General features: G+C 32.7%; 1 protein-coding gene across 1 annotated transcript in view; it reads left to right on the forward strand.

Moving 5' to 3' along the window:
- The window catches only part of Kcnj3 (potassium inwardly rectifying channel subfamily J member 3), a 151,754-nt gene that overhangs the window by 10,342 nt on the left and 116,657 nt on the right, over positions 1-24,755 (forward strand). Inside the window, exon 2 of the mRNA XM_026403127.2 lies at positions 2,098-2,314. Coding sequence (XP_026258912.1) covers positions 2,098-2,314 — 217 coding nt within the window. The remainder of the gene's footprint in view (positions 1-2,097; positions 2,315-24,755) is intronic.

Here is a 24,755-nt window from a genome sequence, read left to right on the forward strand (position 1 = left end):
AAACTTAAGAACTTACTCTAAAGCCTTTTAGAATGAGGCACAGGTATAAATAAATACATAAAAATGAGACAAATCCTAGTATTGGTATGCACATAAAACAATTAGAAAAAAATAAATCTCCTTTGCATAAACTTATTATTAAATGAAATAAAATTTAGTTTTTAATGAATTACCATTGTCAACATTGTCATAATATAGGAAAAGCATAGCTTAGAATAGTCAGTAAAATGATCCAATTTTGATCACTAATCAGACATATCAAAATACCACCTTGTGTTTATACAGCACCTGTTTCTAACTAGGTGAAAGAACAATGTCAAGGATGTTTTTATTTATTTTTTTGCATTTGGATTTTATTTTGTTATAGCCATCAATACTTATTATGCAACTGTGCAGTTGGAAAAATGATCTCATTCATATTTTACTAATGTGGAAGTAGGTTCAGAAATATAGGTGACTTGAAAAAGTTCCAAAGAGAGATTTTTCATACAGCCTTGAAAATGCCTAGTTTTCTCCAACATTGGTTGCTAGAGCTGCTGTTTTTGTTTTAATACCATCAGGTTTTTCTATGTGTTTTCTTTTCTCTTTGGTCAGTAATCATTTTCTTCCTTCCTTTTTCTTCTCCACCTTTCCTTCCCATTTCTTCTCTCTGTCTTCCTTCTCCCTTCTACTTTCATTTTTAAAAATTCTACCCAAAAATTTGAGCAGAAAAGTAGTCTCAATTTTTTCATTGGATTTTCTTCTGTGTAAATAATATTCCTGAGTAACTATAAAGTAGCTTCCCTAATTGACTAATTTTTGTGTTAATTGAATTAACAATTGTTCTGTGTAGCAATTGCTGCATAATAAACTACCACCAATTTAAAACTCTTTCTTCTCTTTGTCAAAGGACATATTACTAAACCAATAACCATTTTCAAACTCATTTACTCGATATACAAAGGCAATGTATTTCTTTGGACCCTGAGAGTAAGAATTTTGTCTTTAAGACCTCATTTCATTGGAAAGGCTATTCTTACAGTTTCAGTTTTGTTTATTAAATTAGCTTTTCAAAAGAGATTGTTAAAATATACCAAATTCTTTGAAGTCCCATTTGACCAGCAGCATGGGGTCCTCTTCCCTAATTTTCTTTTTTCAGTGTACAACTTCTGACTACCCATCTCTTATTTTAACACCATCATTTGTAGGTTAAACTTATTAAATGTTTGCTTATATGTGATTGCTATACATAACACATATGGAAAACAAAATTAAAATTAATATAAAAGAAAGATGATAAGGTTTACTTTCATGGATTACTAATTTTGAAGTCATACTAATTTTCAATTAGCGGGTGGAAAGTTTTCCAGAACTATGTTGATCAAGTACAAATTTTTAAAATTGTATTTTGATTAAGTTCAATTTAATGCAATTTTTTCATTATGCTTTAAAATTCATAAAAATAAAAGTAAACAATTACAATGCAATTTATTATTAGGATTTTGAAAGTCATCAGCTAAAAGCATCAGCCTTTTATTTTTATTATGTGACCTTTTATGTATATAATTTAATATGATGCTTTTACACTTCTACTCCAGTTTATATTCATTTGTAACTTTTTAAAAGTCCTAGAAAAATAAATTATTTTATTTCTCTTTTTAATATTTTGATAAATATTTTTCTTATATGATGGTCAACCTTTTTTGGCTTTAAGTAACTACATGACAATTGCCTATTTATTTGCTATATGAGGAAAGAAAATTCTGGCATGCAATGAGTTATCACACAGTGCTTTGTGTCAAGCTGTAGCACGTGCATACTCACTTACACAGTTTGTGCTAACAGCCATTGTTGGACCAGGCATTTCTCCAAAGCTCACGAGTTAGGGAATGGTAATTATAGCAAGTTGTATATTATAAATAATGCATGTATGTTCCGCACGAGCTATGTGGGATTTCGGCCCATTTGCTAGAACATAGCTGCATAATGATTTGTTTGGATTTTGTTGCAGATGATTGATAGTGCAGAATGTTGGCAATGATGTAAATTACTGTTGGGCTGCCTTGAAAATTTCAGTACAAGTGGTGATTTCTTCTCTTTTTCTGTGTGCTTGTCTAGTCTCGACAGACACCTGAGGGTGAGTTCCTTCCCCTTGACCAACTTGAACTGGATGTAGGTTTTAGTACAGGGGCAGATCAACTTTTTCTTGTGTCCCCCCTCACAATTTGCCACGTGATCGATGCCAAAAGCCCCTTTTATGACCTATCCCAGCGAAGCATGCAAACTGAACAGTTCGAGATTGTCGTCATCCTAGAAGGCATTGTGGAAACAACTGGTGAGTAAAAACATAGATATGCCATCAAATTTTTTTTCCATAATTGCATTATATTATATGTACAATACCTGTCATAAATTGGTCTAAATGATTCGAGTTCATAATAATGAAAGTAATAACACGTCTCTTATATCTTTGTAACACTAAATTGATATTACTTTGTAAATCCAGCTTTATTGTTTTGATGGTTACATGCCTGATATTAATACAGGAAAACTCACTGAAAAAAAGGAACAAAGATGATGCCTTAGAAATGATTATGTTGTTCTGTTTTAATTATAAACTTGGATTTCCTATAATAATGATTTTTCATATTTTTTATGATTTTCATATTTTTTAAACATTTAAGGTTAAAAAAAACTCAAGGTAATTGGTAATAGCCTGAACCCAATGTGCATATTCTTCCCTTGAGGATGCTGATTTGGTGTGTCATTGATAGAGCTTCAGTACCTATTATGTACAACCTCAGTGGAAAATTCCCTCTGTGTGTGTGTGTGTGTGTGTGTGTGTATGTATGTATGTATGCACGAAAGAAGCATTTTAATTTCAAAGTGGGTCAATAGATTTCCTCAGCTGAACCTTGACTAGTTTTATTTAAAAAGAGAGATTTTTTTCTTTTTCTGCTTCAGCATAGCTATGTGCTGCACGTTATTCCTTAAGAGGCAAATACCATTGGAAGGCCCCAAATACTTAAAATTTGCTACTCTCTGAGGAGAGTCAGGTTGGAAAGGGAAAGAAACAATAAAAAGAAGTAGATTATTTGGGACCTCAATATTGCCTAGCTGGTTGGTAACCTGCTGAATACTTGAGACCAACAGTGGAACATTGTGTGTGTGTGTGTGTGTGTGTATGTGTGTGTGTACATGCATGTCTGTTTTTCTTTAGGTAATTAAAAAAAGCAAGAAATATTTTAACTTTCAACTTTTAACTTTTTTCTTTCATTTAATCTTAAAATGCTATTATATATTAACTATAACAATATTGAACTTAACATTGACAGTAACATAAATTCAGTCTTTATACCAAAGTGTAAGATCTTTGATTACACATATTTGCTTTTGTGTAAGGAGACAGCAAGCCATTGTAATTTTTCGCATCTATCATATAATGCCTATCAGAAATTTAAGGAAAATATTCAGTTTCTATGAACTTCTTTTCTTTCTCTTTAGAGAAGATAGTATAATTACTACCTCAACACTGTTTCTTAAAAATTATTTTTGTAATAAGTGCTTCAGTTTAAAAATTATGATTTTTACTCATAAAAAGAAAAGATTTATCTCATCAAACCATATTTGAAATTTGATTTTTTGTCCATTGTTTTATGACTTAAGTTCCCATCAAATTCTCAACTAAAATTGAAATGATGTCATTGTACTTTTCTAAAATGTCATATATTAGTGAGCAATGAAATCAATTTATAAAGTTCAGTCCAAGAAATCCTTACATTTCACTGTAAATCTTATACATCTCATTTATCAAAGTAATGATGAATTATTAGAGCATAAGCAATACATGTAGGCATTTTCTTTATTCCTATAGTATGTGATTCTTATAGTTTTGAACTATTATTTAAATCACTGACATGAGTGAGTATTTTGTTTCAATTGATAGCCTTGTGGTCCTGTATTAGATCAGTCATAATTATTCATTTATACATCCATTTATCTTTAAATACTGTCTTTATTAAGAGTGAAATAATCTGCATACAAAATCACAGTGTAAAGATAAAATATTCCTTTGTGTTTGTTGACCTTGATGTGTTTGAAAAATTCAGGTCAGGTATTTTGTAGAACATTTCTATTTGGATAAGTCTGGGGTTTTCTTATTTATTAAGTCTTTTGATTTTTGGCTTCTACATGGGCACTTTGAGGGAATGCTGAAGCAGGCTCTATTGGAAAATTTTACCTATATTTCAGAGGATCATGATTAGTAAATAATGTCCTATATAAGTTCGAGAAAAATTTTGTAACATCAATCATTCATTAGCATTATAGATTTTATTTTAACATTTTTTCCTTCTTGCTTTGTTTGTTTGTTTGTTTGTTTTAATGAACTGGCTGAGAATACTTTCAACATAAATGTGAAAACTTAGCTGAAGACTGAATTTCTTATTTAGAGATTGCCTTTCATGGAGAAGAGATTACAGTCTATTTCCTTTTAACCTCTTAATTAATCCTGTTTTCTAGATCTAATATAGCAAGACAAACAGAAAAAAACATTGCTCATAATTTATAGAAATTATTTGTTGGAAAATTTATCTGACATTTTGTTTGTGTATATGCCCTAACTAATTAAATTCCACACTGTTCAAACTCTGTAAAACCTGTCTGTTTCTAGCCTTCCTTGAGTATGATAAAAATAACACTGACATTTTTATACCCATTTGATCACTTAAAATTTTATTGACATTTATTCAGATTCATCTTTAAAGATATTTTCTCCTTTATCCCTTCATTAAAAATAAAATTTACTTCCTCATCATATTTATTGCTTAGAATAAGACAGGAGTTTTTGAGTTTGTTTTAAGTCAGCAAAAATACTATTTTCTACCTCTGAAGTTCTTTGGTGTGGAGCCTTGTGAATAAACTTGTACTAAATACAGATTTCCATCCTATTAAGCATTGAAGTAGCAAGTTTTCAAGCATATATTTATTCACCAGATAGGTATTTGTTGAATGTATGCTGTGTGCTTGGATGTATTTGAGATGCTAAAGATAGTGACTGAGACAACAGAATCCTTTTCCTCCTGGGTGTTATATTCTAATTGAAAGAGGTAGACCACAAAACACAAATAAATAAGCAAGATATTACCAGGTAATAATGTTTCAGGAATAAAGAACAAAGCAAGACAAGGTGGTAGGATGAAAATGTATGCAGGCTACTTTAGGTTAATGGTCCGAGAAGACCTCACTGAGGAGGTGGTGTTTAAGCTGAGACCAGCTCTCCAGAAGGATCACCTGGACTGGTTGGGGGCAAAGTGCGGCAGGCACCGAGGAACAGCTGATGAAAGTGCCCCCATTTGGGAATAAGCTTGTTTTATTCCTGGAACCAAAAGACAGTGGAGGTGGTTGAAGCAGAGTGAATAGTGTCGAGAGTGAGGTGAGAAGCTGGAGAGGGGGAGGGGCCACCTCTGCACTAGAGATAATTTTATTGCACCATCAGGGACTTCATTAAAAAGCAGAGTAATAAGAATTTTAAACCATATGTAACACACACACACACACAAAAAAAAAAAAAAACCACTGTTGTTTCTAATGGGTTGCATGAAGTTTATTTGAAAATGAATAACCCTAGTGTCTTAGAAATACATACAAATGCATACAAAATTCAGACAGTCACCTCATTCCTGTTAATCAAATTCTCCTTTCTGTTTGCCCCTCCTTTCCTTCCCCTCATCCCAAGGCCATCCTCTGCTAAAAATCTTCTAATCTCATTTACTTACTGCTTCTTCCCATTCCTGTGGTCTCAGCAGGAGTGGTGGGGAGGCAGGTGAGAAATTAGAAGCTTTCTAATTTCCATGGAAGTTTCAGCTTCCAGTCTAGGACTCCTAATTATTACTTTCCTCATTTCCTTGCAAATGCTCCTCAGTGATCAGAATCAAGGATTTTTGCCCTCCTGGCTTCAAATGAATTAGACTTTACTGCCCAAGATTTGCCTCTTATTCATCAACAACCACTACAGACCTTTTCCTATCCAGCAAATTCTTAAATGTTGGTTACCTCTAACTCTTGCTCCCTTTGCTTCTTCTCCCAGGAGAGAGAACACTGCTGGAGGCAAACAAAGCATTGCAGATTTGGCTCATTAGAACTGGATGCTTTCAAACTTCAATCTGGTTTCTGCTGCTATTTGGCAGTCTTTTTAATTGTCTTTTCTGTACTCTCAGGCTTTCTCCTCATGGGATCTATTTTAGACCTTTTCTCTCCCTCCATGTCCTCAGTCCCAGCTGTCCCATCCTTCCCTGACACATCATCTCTCCACCTATTCTATTAAAAACATTGTGATTTTCTATTAAAAATGTCTGTACATTCCTTTACTGTCTTTATCCTCTTCTCATAGTTATGTCCTCTTTTTCTTTTCTGGTAACTGTAGAAGAAAGTATTTTACCACAAACAGTCTTCTTTATAAGTAGCATTTTTTTTTCCCCCACAGCCTGTGGGCTTACATTTAGTTTTTACCATACTATAAATCTAACATCCCATTGACTGCTTTGTCTTTCAGTTTTCTCTAAAGGGGGAAATAAATCTTGTTATTTGTTCCATTTATAGGTTGGTTTTTTTTTTTCTGGGATTTAGAAACAAAAGATTATCCCTTTCTGCCCTTTCCCCCCTCCTCCTCCAAGTCTTCCCCTTACCCTTCTATTTTCTATATGTTCCTTATATCCTGCATCATTGCCCCTTGCTACTCCTCTAGCCTGCATAGTCTTCATAGTTATCTGCCTTTGCCTCTTTTCTTTTCTAGTTTAGATTCTGATGTTTTTGGTGAAATCACAAAGAACTCACAAGTCCACCATTCCTCTATCTCCAGTTATGAAACCTACCTCCAATTATGATCTCATGTTTTTTATTCATTCCAAGCCATATTTTTCCAATTCAGTGTCACCATTTTAATTCTGAGTCCCCTTCTCCACAGACCCACCAATCATCTAATCCTCAAATTACATCTCTTTTGGAAGGTTTGCCTTTATTAATCATCGTTATTTTATCACTGCCAACACCTTTCCTTTTATATCCATTTAATTTGTTCATCTGACAAATATTTGTTGAGCACCTATTATAGCATAAGCACTGTTCTAGGCACTAGAAACACATTAATTAGCAAGACAAGATTTTTTGCTATTGAGGGCAATGATATTATGTGGGAAAACAGTAAAGAGAATGAAGTGCATCTTCTATAATGTTAGAAAGTCATAACATGTTGTGAAAAAATAAAGCAAGACTAGAAGGAGTGGGAATGTAAGGAGGCCAGGGAAACTGGTGAAGAAAAAGTGACAGTTGAGCCAAGTTAATATCTTGGGCAAAACAGATAACTCAGAAGAGGGCATTCCAGATGGAATTCCCAGCAGGTGCTGATGTCCAAGGGGGTGGGGTAACTGTCTGCTCTTCCTCTTTGTGTTTTCTCTCCACTCCTCCTCTTTAAGCCACAGGAGGGTACTTTTCAGTTGTTCAAACATGAATTTAGTACCTGTCATATCTGTACTTATAAGCACATTGCTTACTATTGCCCAGTAAATTTGCTTGTAACTCTACTTTGATGACACTTTTGTGTTCCATCATCCCTAATGACTTATATCAAAGAAATCTAGGCTGCCTTTCTTCCCATAATGTTCATATACTGGCATTTGATTTTGCCTCCTATATCTGTGATCATGCCATTTTTCACTGCCTATGAAGTTCTCTCCCATAACACAGGAGCACCTATGTGTGTTGAATCTTTCCTGCATATTTTTAATCCACAGTTTTTCTTTAATAACACATGAAAACGAAAACCTCATTTGGAAAGGCTATTAAACAAGTGGTCATTTTGGAAAAAAAAATACAAATATACAAAAAGTAAAAATGTACTCTTGATTTCATTTACTGCCCTGTCAACATATTGACAATTACCCTTTGAGCTGCCTGTGTTCAGATATGTTGTTACTGTGCTACATGTGCTCTTTTTTATAACTTGATTTATTGTAAAATCATTTGTTACTAGTTACTACCATTCATGTCAAATCATAATTATACATCATTAGCTTTGATGACTTTTTGTATGCTAATCTATGTGTCTATCTAAACTTTTCAGTACCTGTCCCCTGGTTTGGGATCTTCAGGATCTTTGCATTTAATAAGGCAAATACTCTTACATTCCATAGTTTAAATTTATTCAGTACCAACTGTACTACTTTGGATAAATTCATAGAGATGGAGTTCCTGGGTAAAGGGATTATATAAATGTTTTAGTTTTCATTTTATTTGAGTTGATTTGGTATTTTGTATTTTATAATTTGGTATTTTATAATTTGGTATTTTATAATTTGGTAATTTATTTTGCAATGCTGGGCATCTAACCTAGGGCCTGGTGCATGCTAAAAATGTGCTATGTCACTTAGCATATCTGCTAGTGTTTAATGCATATTTCAGGGTTACTATTCAGAATGTTAGGACCAGTTTACAGCTGTATATGAAGGTGCCTTGCCAAATTCTTGCCAAAATAAGTAGAATTTTTTAATTTTGTCATTATATTGTTACTTTTAATTAGTATTGAGGTTGCAATTGTTGATCTGCCTGTTAGTTATGTGTTCTGTTTTTCAAATTGTCAGTTAATATTGGTCATTTGCAAATTGAAACTCTTCTTTTATGCAGAAAGATCTTGTATAATTAGGACACACTATGCAAAATCATAACCCTGATAGTCTTTACCTTTTATAAATATATTATTCATTTATATATGAATTATTTTGTCATATAGATTTCATATGTGTTTTGTTACATCTTCAAAAAATTTTAATCTTCTAATTATGCTTAAGAACTTCGTTTATGACTATTTACTTTTATACCATAGATTCAAGATAGTGGTAGATTCCAGCAAACATCTGTGTCTTGTTTTGTTTTCAGTTGATTTTAATAGAACTTTTCTCACTTTAAAAACTTGCTTTATCAGTCATTAATTATTTTTTTTGTAGGAACTCAGTCAGTAGATACTCTTGAAATAACTTATATTATCTTATATTCAAGATAGTACAGATTGCTTAAGGAGGAAATCCATAGTCCAGAAGGAGAGACAAGTACAGCTAAATTCAGTATTAGCATGGTCTGCTCAAATAAATGCCAATCAAAGTATATTTGGAGCCTAGAAGTGTGGCCCCTGGATGGGTTCTTAAGGAGGTCTGAGAAGGCCCTCTGGAGGACATGGCACAAGCTGAAACTGAATGAGAAGTAGAAGCTCCTCAGGAAACTGAGCTTTCTGGCCAGAGACAGCCAGGGCAGGCCCTGAGAATTCATTTTGTTAGGGACATCACCAATAATTTAGTATGCAGAGGTAAGAAAAGTGTAGGACCACTGTCTGGAGATGAGCCTAGCTAGAATTGTCCCTCTATGATAATTTGGGCCTAATTCTGCAGACAATAAAGCCCAGGAAGGCTTTAAGCCTGAGAATGCCACAGTGGTAATTGCATGATAGAAAGAGCCCTCTGGCAGCAGGCAGAGGATGGCTTGAGTGGGACTGTGCTCTGAGACGGCCAGTCATTAGGCCACTGCAACAGGTCCCACCAGAGGTAATTGAGTTCTGCGTGGAATTGTCTGGTTCAGACAACTATGTGACTGTTGAAAATAATGAAGAAGGCCCTTCATTTCAAAGTTGTTACTGTGATTAAGTGGAAATGGGGAAAAAGGGCCCTAGCATCTTTCCTCCTGAAATTTCATTACTATTTAAAAGAAGCCACGTCACCCAAAGAAATAAAAAGGAATTAATAAATGAATAAATAAATTTAGAATAATAAATAAAACAGCACTAATAAGCCATTAACTCTTCTCCCTCCTGACTAGTGAAAAATAACTTATTTCAAAGGAATAGATCAGAGCAGTATCTGAACTTTTGAACAATTAAGATGTTTCTATAATTTTCCTCTCTTAATGATTCTATAGTAGTTAGCTCTATTAATTAATCATTCCTCCTTAGTGATCCATCAAAAGACAGTGATCAGAAAACTGTCTCATGGTATGGTAGATGAGGTAACATTGCCCTGTCCATGTGTAATTTTGCATTCTTACTAATTGCGGTTTCTGAATCATTAGACTGTGAATTGATCAACCCATCGCCAGGACCTAAATCAGAGGTGTTTTGTTTCTCTGTCTAGTTTCCCTGTTCCTTTGAAGACTGCTGTTACCTTTTGCAGTAATTGCTGGTGTTTTAAAAGACTATTACCTGATCAGGTAAAAGTCAGTGATATATGAATCCGTATAGATGGCATGTCTGAAAATAAGCAATCCCTAACTACTTCCATTATATTTCTTATGTTTGTTAAATACTTATTGTTTCTTCATTGTGATTTTTTTCTCTCTTAAAGACACCTTATAAATAATTCACTAAGTAAAAATAAAACTGATGTTTTGGGAATCTGGATTCTTTTTAAATCTAAAGCAACTTTTTATGAGTCATTTCTAAGTAAAATTTTACTTTATCATCTTTTGATTGTTGAAGAAAATTTTCAGCTTTTAAAACATTAGTATCCAATTACTGAGCACCAGGTGATGAACTATCCTGGTTTGCCTACAACTGAAAGTTTTTGTGTGATGTGGGAATTTTAGTGATGAATCTAGAATGTTTGGAGGAAGCCAAGATGGCAAGGAGGAGTCACCCTACTTAGTAGCTGAGGATTTAACCTTCTTAATTGGAAGCTTCAATTTAATTGAGGTTTGTTTTACTGAAAATGGAATATATTTTTTAACACTGATGTTTGTTTATCCTCTTCCATTTTCTCACTCTACTTTTGTCATTACTGCAGTCTCAAAAAGACATTAAAAACATATAGACATAAGTTAGTTTTTTTTCATTGCTGTCTTTTAGTACAATTTAATTAATATGATCCTAAGCACCTTAGGGTATAGTGTCTTGTTCTTTGTGCAGGAGACTGGTATGGGTAAATTACTGGAGGTAAGGTGCTTGGGGTGGAGTCCACTGTACATTTTTTACAGTTTTGCCTAAGGCTGATAGGAATTAAAGAAGTTAGCAACTTTTATAGATAATCTTGTTGATTATTAAGTGTAAGCACCGAGGAATTGTAAAGGGTGAAGACACAGTTTTGGTAAAGACATGGCATAATACAGTGAATAACAACTTCATGATTTAGAATTTAACTAATTTTCTTTTCTTTTTTCTTTCTTTTTTTTTCCCTCCGTTGGTACTGGGGAATTGGACTTAGGGAAATTTAATAACTGAGCCACATCTCCAGCCCTATTTATTTTTCATCTGGAGACAGGGTCTCCTAAGTTGCTTAGGGCCCTGCTAAGTTGCTGAAGCTGACTTTGAATTTATGATTCCTCTTCCACAATCTCCCGAGTAGCTGAGATTGCAAGCATACACCACCTTGTCCAGCTTAGACTTTAACTAATTTTCTGAGTTTTTCAAGTTCAGATGTTAGGACTACCTGCATCAGAATCTCATGGGATTGATAAAATGCTGACTTCAGGGCCCTCACTTAGACTTACAGGGTTAAAATACAAATACAGGATTTGTGGTTCAGGAAATTTGCATTCTTAATCATATGGATGATTCTTATTAAAAGACTTGAAGTATGAGAATGTCTTTACTTTGCATCTGTGAAAGCCACTAATATTTATTGAATTAACAACTCGACTGTGGAGTATCTTGACCTAACTTTCCACAATGGCACATGGTAAAACTGAAAGAGAACATAGCTCTTTAAACTTGTGAAGTGTTCAGAGACAAGAAGCTGTATGTTGATTCAGACTGTGCTGATCAATGTAGCCAAATGCAAATTAATGTGGGTAGAAAACAGTGGAAACCAGGAGTATGAATTAAAATGCATTGCTATTCATCATCATAACCAAGAACAAGATGTGTTATCTATTGTGGAACATTGTGTGAAGATGTAATATAAATGCCAAACAACGATGTTAGTGTCACTTGCTGATGGAGAATCATTGCACATTCATTAGACCCAGGACACTGTGTGCAGCTATTTACCATTTCATAGGAGGGACTATCATTATGCTTATGGCAAAGTTCAAAAAGATGATTTTCAAAAGTTTATACTAAGACAAATGCTGGCTATTAGTTATTAAAGCTAAAGCATTAGGCCTTTCTTCTTTTGGAGAAAATATTTTAGCTATAACAGAGATTAAGTAGAAATAGCTTTTAATAGCTCTGATAATGAGTGGGTAAAATTTGAGATCCAGAAAGAGTGAGTTCAACTTGACAAATAAGGATTCTAGGTCCAATTTGCCTCACTCTGATTAGTTTTTACTTTGTTATTTCTGTGCCCCAGGCTTTATCTGCAAAAGAGCTAAGATCATTGACCTATTCAGCTCATAGCAGTGACCTTAGCAGTGAAATTCGAGTGGGAAATCATTACTGCTGTCTTGTTGCTGCTGTTGAAAATAAATGTTGAATGAAATGAAGAAACATGAAATTATTTTATAAACTGTGGCATCTTAGTATTTATTAATAATAGTGGTGGAGTGGCAACAGAACATGGAAAAGATCCCCTCATGTAACAAGATGGGGAGGAAAAAAAGTAGAAAAATCATTCTTTGTTGTCTGAAGGGTGACTTATCTTTGGAGCATAATTTTAATTGTGTTGATTTTTACATGGGTTTTATTTGCTTAACCTTTTAGACCTAAAATATACTTAAATGTCTGGAGTCCCTTGAGTTCTGATCCATTCCTGTTGCCAGTCTCAGAGAAGAGCTATGTTTAGACCATTTCAGGGATGATAAGATCTTAAAGGCTTTGGAGAAAGAGCATCTTAGTCTCCCTTAAATTATTGTCAAGCAGTTTTCCATATGTCTCCAAATGAGTTTTTAATATAACATAAGCCCTTTATTTCATTTTTTTTTAAAAATTTTATTTTCATGTTGTATTTCTTGTCATTTAAGCTGGAAAATGTTCTGTTGGGTTTCAAAGTCATCTTTTTTCATCTGTAGTGTCACCCTTTGCATTTAAAAAAAATTTATTTTTTTTTAGTTGTAGTTGGACACATTACCTTATTTTTTTATTTACTTATTTTTACGTGGTGCTGAGGATCGAACCCAGGGCCTTGCACATATGAGGTGAGTGCTCTACCGCTGAGCCACAGTCCCAACCACCCTTCGCATTTTGATACAGGAAAAATCTTGTTCCTTGGAACAAAGCTTTCTCCCCAGGTATGTGAGGATAAGTGTGGGACCATCATGTGCTGAGGTGGTTTGGACCTCATGCATGTTGAACACATATGTCAGCTTGTGGAGGGGCTTTCAGCAGTTTTTTTTTTTTTTTTTTTTTTTAAGGACTTTTTCTGAGAGTTTGCTTTCTGACTCATGTTCCTGATTCAGCAGTTCCCCAGAAATGGCTTCAATCCTTCTGTATTTGGCAGCGCTACTTAGAGAATGTAGAAGGAAAATGATGCAGCCTCTTTGAGTATGTCTATATTTATTTAGATTAGCATTATCAGATCCAAAAATATTTTAACATATGTTATCTGGATTTTTTTTTCTATTTTTGCTTTGCTATACATTTTTCCTCCAGTGGCCTTTTTTTCAAATATAATTTATTACCTTCCATTTTAATTTTTGTGCATTACATGCAAAGATTTGTTAAACACATATGGCTTAACCTATGCATTTAGTTAAGATTTTAACATTTCATAGCCTATAAATTTAGAATAGTAGTGTTTCACAGTAATTCTTTATGAAAATAAAGTTCAGCTGTCTTAAGTATTTAAGGCCAACTTGCTGAAGTTGAGGACAAGCTTTGATTTCAAACATTTTATGTCTTATACTGTCCAGTGTACTACTGATCTTACAGTCTTAATTCAATCATGAATATTCTTTAAATCCAATCTAACAAGATGAATTTAACTTATTTTAAAATGTGTTTAAACAAATGTCCAGTGTATTACTGATCTTACGATCTTAATTCAATTATTGAATATTCTTTAAATTCAATCTAACAAGATGAATTTAACTTATTTTAAAATGTGTTTAAACATAAATGTGTTAAAACATGACTCAGAGAAGAGATGTAAGCTTTACAAAGGCCCTCCTACATCCCATGTTCTGCTAGACCAGAGGTACAGAAAGCAGTTTAAACATTGTAACTTATTTATCTGCCTAATATGAGGTCTTCCCTAGCCTGGGTATAAGCTTGGTGAACTCTTAACATGCTGGTTTTACCTTTCAGAAAGCATGTTTCTTACTTTGCTTAATACTGGAAGGCAATGAAACCAGTAAAAGTTGGGAGGAAGAAATAAAAAGTTATTTATGATTTCTGCATCTTTGCTATCACCTTATTAGATAGTTGAATTTGAGTGATAGAATTATAAAGATAAAAATGCATCTCAGGGATAATCTAGTTAAAATTTCCCATTTTAGAGAAATGGAAACTATGATTCAATGAGATAAAAACAATTTTCCTATTTTCTCAGAACCCACTGGTAGAATAATCTGGAAGATGTTTTTTTGTGCTATCAATCTTACTCCAGCTTTGATCTCATTAGTAATAAAGTTTCACCTATTTAAATGTATTTCTTGCTTCCCTACTTTAAAATAATTTACAATGGCATGAAAATTATATTTTGTTAAGGCATGTCAAATGGTCTTATCTATTTCTTAAGTCTAAATTATAGATCCAATTAACTAGTTATCTCGCTGAGTTGAAAGGAAAGCAGTCCATAGATTTATGCCTTAAAATAGTGCTGATTGTGAGTACTTCAAGGTCTTTTCTTAGTATTGTCAACAATACTAAAGGTAGAAGATACCAAGACATCCATTTTTTAATAACTATGCACCCCCCAGATATCAAGATCTTTTTCAGGCATCAAGAATATTAAAGTCCAAGGGTAGCATGAGGAATAATAAAGTCCAAGGGTCGCAGCCAGCAGAACTCCTAACTCAGTGAGAGAGGAGGGCAGCAAAGAATAGTTTAAAGGAGGAAAGTACCATGCTGTGGGGGGCTTGTGTGAAGGAAATGGGAAGGACATGTGAAAGGTGGCCAGGCAAAGAAGGGTGTGAGGAATATTATGAAAAGAGTGACAGAGGTATATGACCTCAGTTGAATGGAAAAGGGAGAACTTGCTATGTTTAAATTACATAATGGCATTCATTTGGCTAAAGGCAGAGAGTGTGCATGTGAAATAATGGGAAAGAAGAGTTCAGGAGATGGTAATAAAAGAGTAAAGGCTGGAAAACATGGCAGATTCAAGTCCTACATGTGTTTGCACTTAAATGCAACAAATAAGAAGGACACAGTTAACTTTTGTTTGTTTTTTTTTTTTAATATTTTTTTCTAGTTGTCAATGGACCTTCATCTATCTATCTATCTATCTATCTATCTATGTATGTATCTATCTATGTATGTATGTATCTATCTATCTATCCATCTATCTATTCATATATGTGGTGCTGAGTATAGAACCCAGTGCTTCACACATGCTGGGCAAGTTCTCTACCTCTGAGCTACAAACCCACCCCACAGTTAAAATTTAAAATGGAGATTGATATGAGCACAATTTCAGTTTAGAAATCAATCACTCTGTCTGACTTTGGAGAAAATATCCAATAGGGAAGAACTAGATGTCTAAGCCAGGTAGGGTATAGTGGTAGTAATTTCGATGAGGGGTGGTCACCTATTGCTGGTGGAATAGCAATGGTGGAAGCTTGACGAAGCTTTCATTTGGGCTAGGATATCAGAGAAGATCTGTTGGCAGCTTGAAGTACATGACATTTCATGTTGCCCCTGATGAAGTTCAGTGTCTGAAGATGGAGAAGTCACTTAAGATGGGGAAGCGGGGCTGGTTTGGAGGTGTGAAAAGGTAGAGGACACAAAGCAGAAGTACCTAAACTCTCATTAGGCCTAGAGAGAGGTATGAATGTAATAAGGCTAGAAGGTAAGGTGGGAAAGGGGCTGGGAGAAGGAAAGGTTAGCTCAGTGTGCCAGGACTTCAACTCCTTAGCCAAAAAAGTCATCATAGGTGTTGAAGCAGGACAGGTTTGTGATCAGAGTTGTATAAGATCACTAAATAATTATGAATTAGATAAATGATATTCAAATATTTAAAATTTCCTTTTTCATTCCTAAATGTTCTCTGTTGATTTTGTCCCTTATGAGAGGATAAATGCCTTAATTTGAATTCATTTAACTTTTGGAAAATGTTTTGCATCAATGGACGAAGTAAATTTTATAAATCAAATGAGATATGCTGTGTACTTCAGTAAAATAAATGGTCTTAAATTACTAATTTTAAATGAAATGTTGTTAAGTTTAAATATTTAGAGTGAGTTTGTATTAAAGCATGATTTTAAAATATCCACTCTACAGAGGTATGAAAGGTAAAAATTTCAAATCATAATTTGAATTAAAAATATTTTTGAAGAGAAAAATCTGTGAAAGTACTTGAATTTACTCAATTATTTATTCTCTCTATACAATTATATAGTTTAAAATTAAGTTCTAGAGGACACTTTTGAATCACGCCCCATTTGTCTTACAAAATTCTTTAAGAAATAAAATTATGGCTCTGTGAAGAAAATAAAATCTCAAAAATCTGATATATATGAAATTTAAAAATTATATGAATGTTTAGTATGAAGACAAGTGATAAATTTTATGGTTATAAAGATTAGTATATTAATGACAGTGATCATTATTAATATTAATAATAAGATAGCAGGATTATCTGAAACTAAAAATGTCACTTATGTGTGTATGAGTGTGTATGAGTATGTGCCTCTGGCTTTTTCATGTACAAATTTAAGATTAACCATGCACCATTATCACCATTATCATAATCATTATCATTATCATTATTTGTGCTATTATAAGAATAATGTAGTTCAGGAAGCACTGACTGTGGATAAATTCTACCTTAATATTGAAAAAAAATGCGTTTCCAATTGATTTAGGGAAGAAGATGTGCAAATAATTCCATTTTTTTTACAGCTCCAGAACTTTCTTTTGCTGTGTCACTAGCATCAGGGTAGGTTGTTCCCGCTCAGGCAGTGATTTTTACTCTGCAAGCAGAAGTGAGAACAGAGCATAATCTGGTGAAGAATGATTTTCCTAGTATACTTTATTTCCTGGAATGGTGCCAGCCATCATGTGTCATAGGAATAGTTTATTGCTTTTTAACCTCAACTTTGCCATGCCCCAATATAATGTGATTTCAATTTGGAAAATAAAATATGTAATTGGCAAAAGTAAATTCTATATTGTAGCTACATTATACTTGGCACATTTTCTTTTTAATTATTTATAAGTAAAATGCTGCATTTTATTGTTAATATACATGTATGTCTTTGATACAGACCTGAGACAGGAAAAAATGTTTGAACTGTAGAATTTTTAGTGACTTATCTGGGTTTTTAATGGTACACTTGGGAGATTCTTCTGCTGCTTAATATTGCATGTTTCAAAAATAATTTTCTTAGAAATTCAAAAAATCTCCTTCAAGAAATACAACTTTGTTGACATAATGTCAGACACAGCCTTTTGGAGTTTTTGAAAGTAAAATCTTTCAAATTTGTTTTGATCACATTTACCGTTTGTCATTTCTAGTCAGACAATGAATATGTTTTTCTGGTTTGCATTTTGTTTTTGTTTTATTTGTTTTTTAGTCCTTCAAAATTCTCTTTTAGTCTCTTTTGGAGACTACACTCTACTTTTTGTATCTTGTATTCTCTACCCTTCATTTTTATTCTCCACCAGATGTTTGGATGTTTGGAGGGAATCTTTTCTTTGAAATTTGCCTTTTTTGAAAAACAATAATAATATCTCTTCATCTATAACTCTGAGAGCTGTCTTGAAAACTAAAAGAAATTGAAGTAGAGAATGTGAGTTGCAGGATTGAAGTCCTACATAGAAAAAAGTTTTCAAGCTCAGTGAGTGTCCCTTTGTCGTCTTCACATTTTGCTCCCAGTTGCCACCTACTTAGATACAGGAACATTTCCAGTTCCACTTCCAGTGTTTTTCCTTAGAAATATTTGATACTTTTCCCTTATCAAACTTTATTTTTCTACTTCTTGACAATACTTTTAGCTTCCCATTTTTATTAACTTTCATGGTGCAACCTAGACCTCCATTAACCTGAAAATTATTTTAGTTTATGGGAATAGCATGAATTAAATTTATTCAGAAGCTCTAATTTTTAGTGTACACAGAATATAATATGCGGTTTTACATAGTGTCTCATGTTAAAAGTTTGCTCAGAATTTGAATTTCTGGAGTCTGGAGGTTATATATGGTGTTAACTTTTTATAAACATATTTAGAGTACTTCTGACTTGCATGGTCAGCAGATATGGTAGATGAATATTGGGTTACAGTACAGTTCTAACTGGTCATGCTGTTTTTGCCAAGACAAATAATATTCTCAAATAATATTTTTCTATATTTACAATGTATGTATAATATTGCATGTCCTAGTTTTGGCTGAGTGAAGAGAAGTTAATATTTTATAAAATTATTAAGAGCAATAATAATATTCTGAAAATGTATTGATTATGAGGAATTGAAAATGACTTAAATATTGCTGTTTATATTATTCTCATCTTAGTATTTACTTTATGTCATTTCTCAATTGTGTTTATTCAACATTTCTTTTGCTGGTTATATCAAAATTTTAATAATATTTTAGGGTCATAATGTGTATATGTTTAGTAGGTTAGCCCTTGGTTATTCATGGTGACCTCCTTATGTTTTAATAACTGTATAAATGTAGCCAGTAAAACTACTCATACCCTTGGCATTATTTTTTATTTATCAGAATAAACTTGTCATGTATTTTTGTGATACATTGCCCCAATGTTCTGATGCAGGGTAGTCATGTAAATGTCTGATTTACTTTGTAATCTTCATATATTTGAAAGGATCTATATCCTTTCAAATATATGAAGATTCATATATCTAAAGGATCCTATATTCTGAAAGCTTTTATGATGTTAGAATAAATGACATATGAGTATACTCCAGGTTTGATATCACTTTGGGGGAATTTATGTCATTGGTTCCTGGAATCATTGGACCAAATCGATCACCACTAGTGAAAAGGTTTAATGTTCACTGAGTTGTTTGAATTTCCTGAAGGACAGTATGGTACATGTTAATTCAGTGGACTCAGTTAAAAGTATGTCAGATTGTCAGAAGAGGTGTGCTGTTGTATTTGAGAAAATCACACATGCTTTGGTTACAGATATTGATCATGGAATCAGATTGCTTAATTTTTGTCTCTGCCATGTATTATTTGCCTGATTCTGGGCAAGTTGATTACCTTCCCTTTGTCTTGGTATTCTCATATGAGGTAGAAATTATACCTATTTCCATTTCCCTTTAGAGGGTAGGGAAGGATGAAATTAATAGTGTTAAAATGAGATTTTATAGTTAATATGCTTAGCACATTATCTGCAGCTTAAGGAGCATCCAGTAAAAATATTAATAGTTGTGATTGTTATTAAAGTCATTATTATTATAAGATTCTCAGTTTAAATCACTTTTGAGGAGTAACAATAGCTGTAATATCTATAATTTTCTTAGAATAATTAACTTCTTATAAAGGATGGAATTTATGTGAAATTACAATGAATTTACAACATCTTATTAATGTTACAAAAAATGAAGGATTTTTAGTTTCAGCATGTTTTTAATTGACCAAAGTTTAGTATGACCAAAATAAATTTAAAAATGGATTGATTTATGCCAAGTTGTGAGAATTACACCATATATATATATATATATATATATATATATATTCGTATATATATATACACATATATATGTAAATATTATGATTAGCTTTGCCAGCCTATAATCATAAAAGAATTTCACCTGTACTTTAACTTAAATGCTTTTAAAGTCATAAAGTGGTAAGAGCTATTTAAGTCTTCTCTTAAACTGATTTAATCATGTTATTTAATTATGTTCCTTTGAACTGGGCTATCATCTTGAGTATAAGTCTTCATAATATTTTTTTAAATCTCGTGTTATTAACAACAGTGTAACTTCTCATTGACTCAGGCCTTTCTTTTTTCATTTTTGATACAAAGATTTTTTGAGAGTATTTTGCAATAGCCTACTTATTGTGTAAACCAGCACCTGTAAAACAGTAATATTGGCTTATATTGTCTGTGAAAAAAATTTAATTATCATGACTTCTTGTCATCAGTGAGAAGCAAAGACTGAGGACTAGAGACTGCACATCTAAAGCAACTCTATAAATCAGTTTTAAAAAACAGAACAATAATTTTAAATCAGAATAATCTTTCGTCAGAATCTTTAATTTGTTCTTGCAATATTGTCTTCTAAAATTGTATGAACTAGGAAGTCAGTTTTGTTACAAATTGTTGAAAATCCAAGCAACTGTGACATCAGCAGCTAGGGGTTCATTTTTCATCTGTTATTCAGATATTCAGAAGCAGGCAATCAGGCTGGTCCTGCTGCTTAAAGATGTCCTCAAATGGCCAGACTCCCTCCTGCCTTCACTGTCTTTAATGTTTGCTTTTCTTACTTGGGATCTTAAGATGGTTGCTGCACCTTGAGACATCATTTAAGAATTATAAGGAGAAAAATGGGACAAAAGAAAGGTCAACAGTGCTTTCTCCTACAGATACCATCATTTTATTCAGAAAAGAACAATTCCTAGGAAATTCTGCCTCCATTGCATTGGTCATAACTGCCTCCTCCCACCACCTGGTTCCAACTGTTAGACTTTTACAAATTGAGTATTTATAGCTGTGCACATTTCCTTGGACTAAATAAGGGTTGTGTTAGTGAGGAATGATGGGCTATGGGAAGAAATAATCTCAGAATAAAAGGGAATATTTTTCAGTCAAGTTTTAAAGTTATGTTAAAGCAATATAATAAGAATATTTTTATATGCAATTTTCCAGCTTAATCATTTAAAAATGCAAATAATAAAATAGAAGAGTTTTATATTTTTCCTGCAAAAACTAATTTAAGTAGGAAAAATTATTAGTTGAAGACTATTATTCTATTAAGTGACTGAGTGGTAAATACTCTTTAATATCAAATAAGGCTGAGGTATAAGGAAAAAGATAGAGCATCAGCTTTTTTTTTTTTTAGTACTCCATGAATTTTGAATATATAAACATTAAAGCCCGTATGCAGTACTATAGGATATGAAATTTTATTGTATAATTGAATGCACATTTATACAAGGAAGTTTTTTTCCCTACACATTTAGTAGGAATCTCATCACAAATTAAAAATGTACTTAGAGTAGATTGTATTTATCTATAATGTATTTTTAATTCATATACTCCAATAACCCATAGTTATACCATTTGAAGTACAATGCAGTAAGCCTGCCAAAAATTTAGAAATATTAAAAAGCAATTTTAAAGTAGTTAATATTTAAAATATGACATATAAAAGTAATCTATCACATTTTTATAAAAGAAGTAAGAATATAACTTATTTAAACTCTATAGTGTGAATTATATAATAATAAGAGTATATGGGATAAAAACATACTGTTTCAAGAGAGATATAACTAAATATCCCTGAGAGTTTGATGTCAAGGTTGCCTCTTCAAGTGTGGTGTCATTTTACTAGAATTTTAAACGGTAAATAGAATTTTAGGTAGCACCAAAAGTGAAAGCTTGGTGGAGTGATACAGTATGGTATTATTTGGATAATGATATTTGCCCCTCGGCATGGGACACAAAATAAGAAAAGGGGTTCCCATATCATACATATAGTCAAGTAGCTTTTTTGAGATTAACATAATTGTGAATAGTTTTGAAAGATGAAGTTTATAGGATGAATTTTTTTGTTAAAATTATCAGCTTCTTTGTACTGTTTGCCAAAGTATCTATGATACTTCATTGTGAAAATGGAAAGTTAGTTAATTCAAGGAAAACTTCATTCCTAAAATTCAGGTGTTATATACATATTTGAATTGTTCTGAAATAAGCCAGATCACTTATTTGGCCTATCTTTAATGTATGTAACTAGTGCTTTTTGTTTATGAGATGGTGATGGTATCTATGTATTACTGTCTTATATGTTTGTTGTCTTATGAAATTCCCTCTTCAGACTGAACATATTTTGCTCTGGGGAAAAAATATCATAAAACAGTTTTCTCTGTTAATAGTTTTTCAAATTTTTAAATAAGTTTATTTTATTTTTAGTGGAGGGAATTACTGGGTTCTCATATACATAACATTTTATGACCAGGTGAATTTGTCAAGCTGAAAATGCTAACTCTTTATGTAGTAAAAAGTTGTCACAATGATCTACTGATGCATACTGCTAGTAGAGCAACAATGTATCCATTGTATTGCACCCAAATGCACTAAAATATAATACATTAAAACACATCTTTTATCTACTTAAAATGCCCTCATGAGTTAGGCATTATTTCCCATATCTGTAGAAGAGGAAATAGTTTGAGAGTAACTGGCCTTTTATATGTCACAGTCTCAATTTTAAACTTCACCTATGTGAGATAAGTGAAGAAACCTCCTTATTGAGTTAGAAAGTGCTGGTAATGCAAGGATTTAAATTTTCTTTTCATAAAATTGTTTGTAAAGGTATAGATTAGGAGTAAGTCAGTTTCGCACCTTTTGATTCTGCATATCTGTGCATTTTTATGTCCTGTTTATCCCAGGACAACCTTTTCTTTTATTTTTTTTTTCAAGAAATTTGCCTTTGTTTTCTAATTAGAATAACATGTATGGCTCTTTCTATTTCTCCTTCCTTTCTTTTCTTCAAGGCATTCCATGATTTTCTTCCCTGTTGGTGTTTGAGTAAATTAAAGACAATTGCAGACTTCAGTGAATTCTATTGTAACACAAAAACATCTTACAGGGTTATATTTTGGAATAAGATTCAAAAGATTTGTGGCTTCAATCAGGTTTTTTTTTTTTTTTTTTTTTTTCCTTTGTATCTTCACTTGGCTTGAAGTTTTGCATGGACAAAATGCCATGCTGGCAACCTGAGTAGCTCATTAGCTGTTCATTCTGCTTTCTTTGCATTGTTTCACTAACTGCCTATCAAAATTCAACATGTAGCTTGGGCCTGTAGAAAATAATGTAGCAAGAAATCATTCAAAAGCATGTATTGTTTACAGATCATTCAAAAGTACTAGGGATTAATCAGGGATGGGAAGCACAAAAACACATTTTAGTTTTTATGAGTGATTTATTTTAAAAGTTGAAAATAAATCAAATGTTTAGTGCGTTTCTAGGAAACACAGCACTGGAAAAAGGAAGTAAATAATTTGCTTAGTGATTTTTGATTAACCTGTAAATAACTATACATATTTTTTTTTCAAAATTTAATTTTCTTTTACAAACTTGGAGATTAAACCAGACATGTAACCTATGGGAAGAATGCATTTGGGTGTTGAAGTAGATTCTATCTCTAGCATATTCTCTTTTATGGCAAAATTTTTCAGTTTATTGTTTGAATCAACTTAACCCTTGTTCTCAAGTGACTGCTTTTTTCTTCTACTCTATATTAATTATAAATTTAAATTTACAAAGCATAGATTTCTACCTCCTTTAAAATTTATTTCCAATGTTTTGCTTTTCATTGAGAAATAAATTATTATTTAAAATTAATAGTGCATGGTCAGCTTTGTTTCCATTTTGCCTTGAAGAATAAACACATGTCTTCCTAGGAAGACTAAGTATAATATAAATTTGATTAAATATTTTCATCAATTTTAAATTGAGGCCTGCTTTTGGGATGAATAAGAAGCCTGAGTCAGAGATATCCACCCGCATTGTTTCAAAAGAGTGAATGTAAGAAAAACTTCTCTAAAAAATTCTTTGACTTGAATTTTAAGGTTGAAGCTCCAAAACTGACATTATTAGATGACCTGTTCCTCATATCATGATGTAGGAGTTTTAAAAAGATGGAAAAACTGGATCAGCGAAATTAACCTCCCATTGTCCATCTCTATTTGGAAGGATATTGGTAAGGATTATTATTCTATAAGTAGAATATATTTGCCTGCTGTGGAATTTGCTGTCCTGAAACTTCTCCATCCCTATCCTTATCCTTCATAAAAGATTGAAGAGGAGAAAGCCTGGTTAGAGTTCCCAGGAAAATCTGAGATATGATTGTCCCTGTTGGGGTTTGGTATTCACAAGTAAATATAGACACTGTCAGGAGAAGACCCAAGTTTGTGGGACATGAAAATTATGCAAAATAGAGGAACCTTTTTATATTACTTTTTGATATTATCTTTTATATTACTTTTGCAAATTTCATAAACTTTAACTGTGTAAACATATTTCTAAGGCCCTTGTCAGGAATTTGAAAAGGTCTTATGCAAGAGAATCTGAAGTTCAGACTTTTAAAATTTCGTGATAAATCAGTTTGTAGAGTAAACTAATATTTGTTTCCTACTTACTGAGTTCAAAAGCTGGGAAACTGGAAGATGCCTGAGAATGATATCTTGATATCTTAGGTTGCCAAATGCTAACTGCATACTTGCAGAAGTAGCTGGGTTTCACTGTCCTGAGGGGAATCTGGTCCAAGAGGGCTGGTTGCTGGAGGGGAGAACACTCCAACATTAAGAAAATCTGTAATAATTCTCCAAAATCAGAAGACGTCTTTATAATTACAGCTTTCTTGCCTTTACCTCCTTTAAAAAAGTCAATTTGTAAAGTATTTACTGTAAGTAACTATGAGGCATCTCAAAAATGCACAAAACAAAAACACCAACTACTACGTAAGTGTCATATAACATTACCAGCATCTGGTGATTAATAGGGTGTAGA

This window comes from Urocitellus parryii, chromosome 1 (genome assembly GCF_045843805.1).
Source record: "Urocitellus parryii isolate mUroPar1 chromosome 1, mUroPar1.hap1, whole genome shotgun sequence".
Taxonomy (NCBI): domain Eukaryota; kingdom Metazoa; phylum Chordata; class Mammalia; order Rodentia; family Sciuridae; genus Urocitellus; species Urocitellus parryii.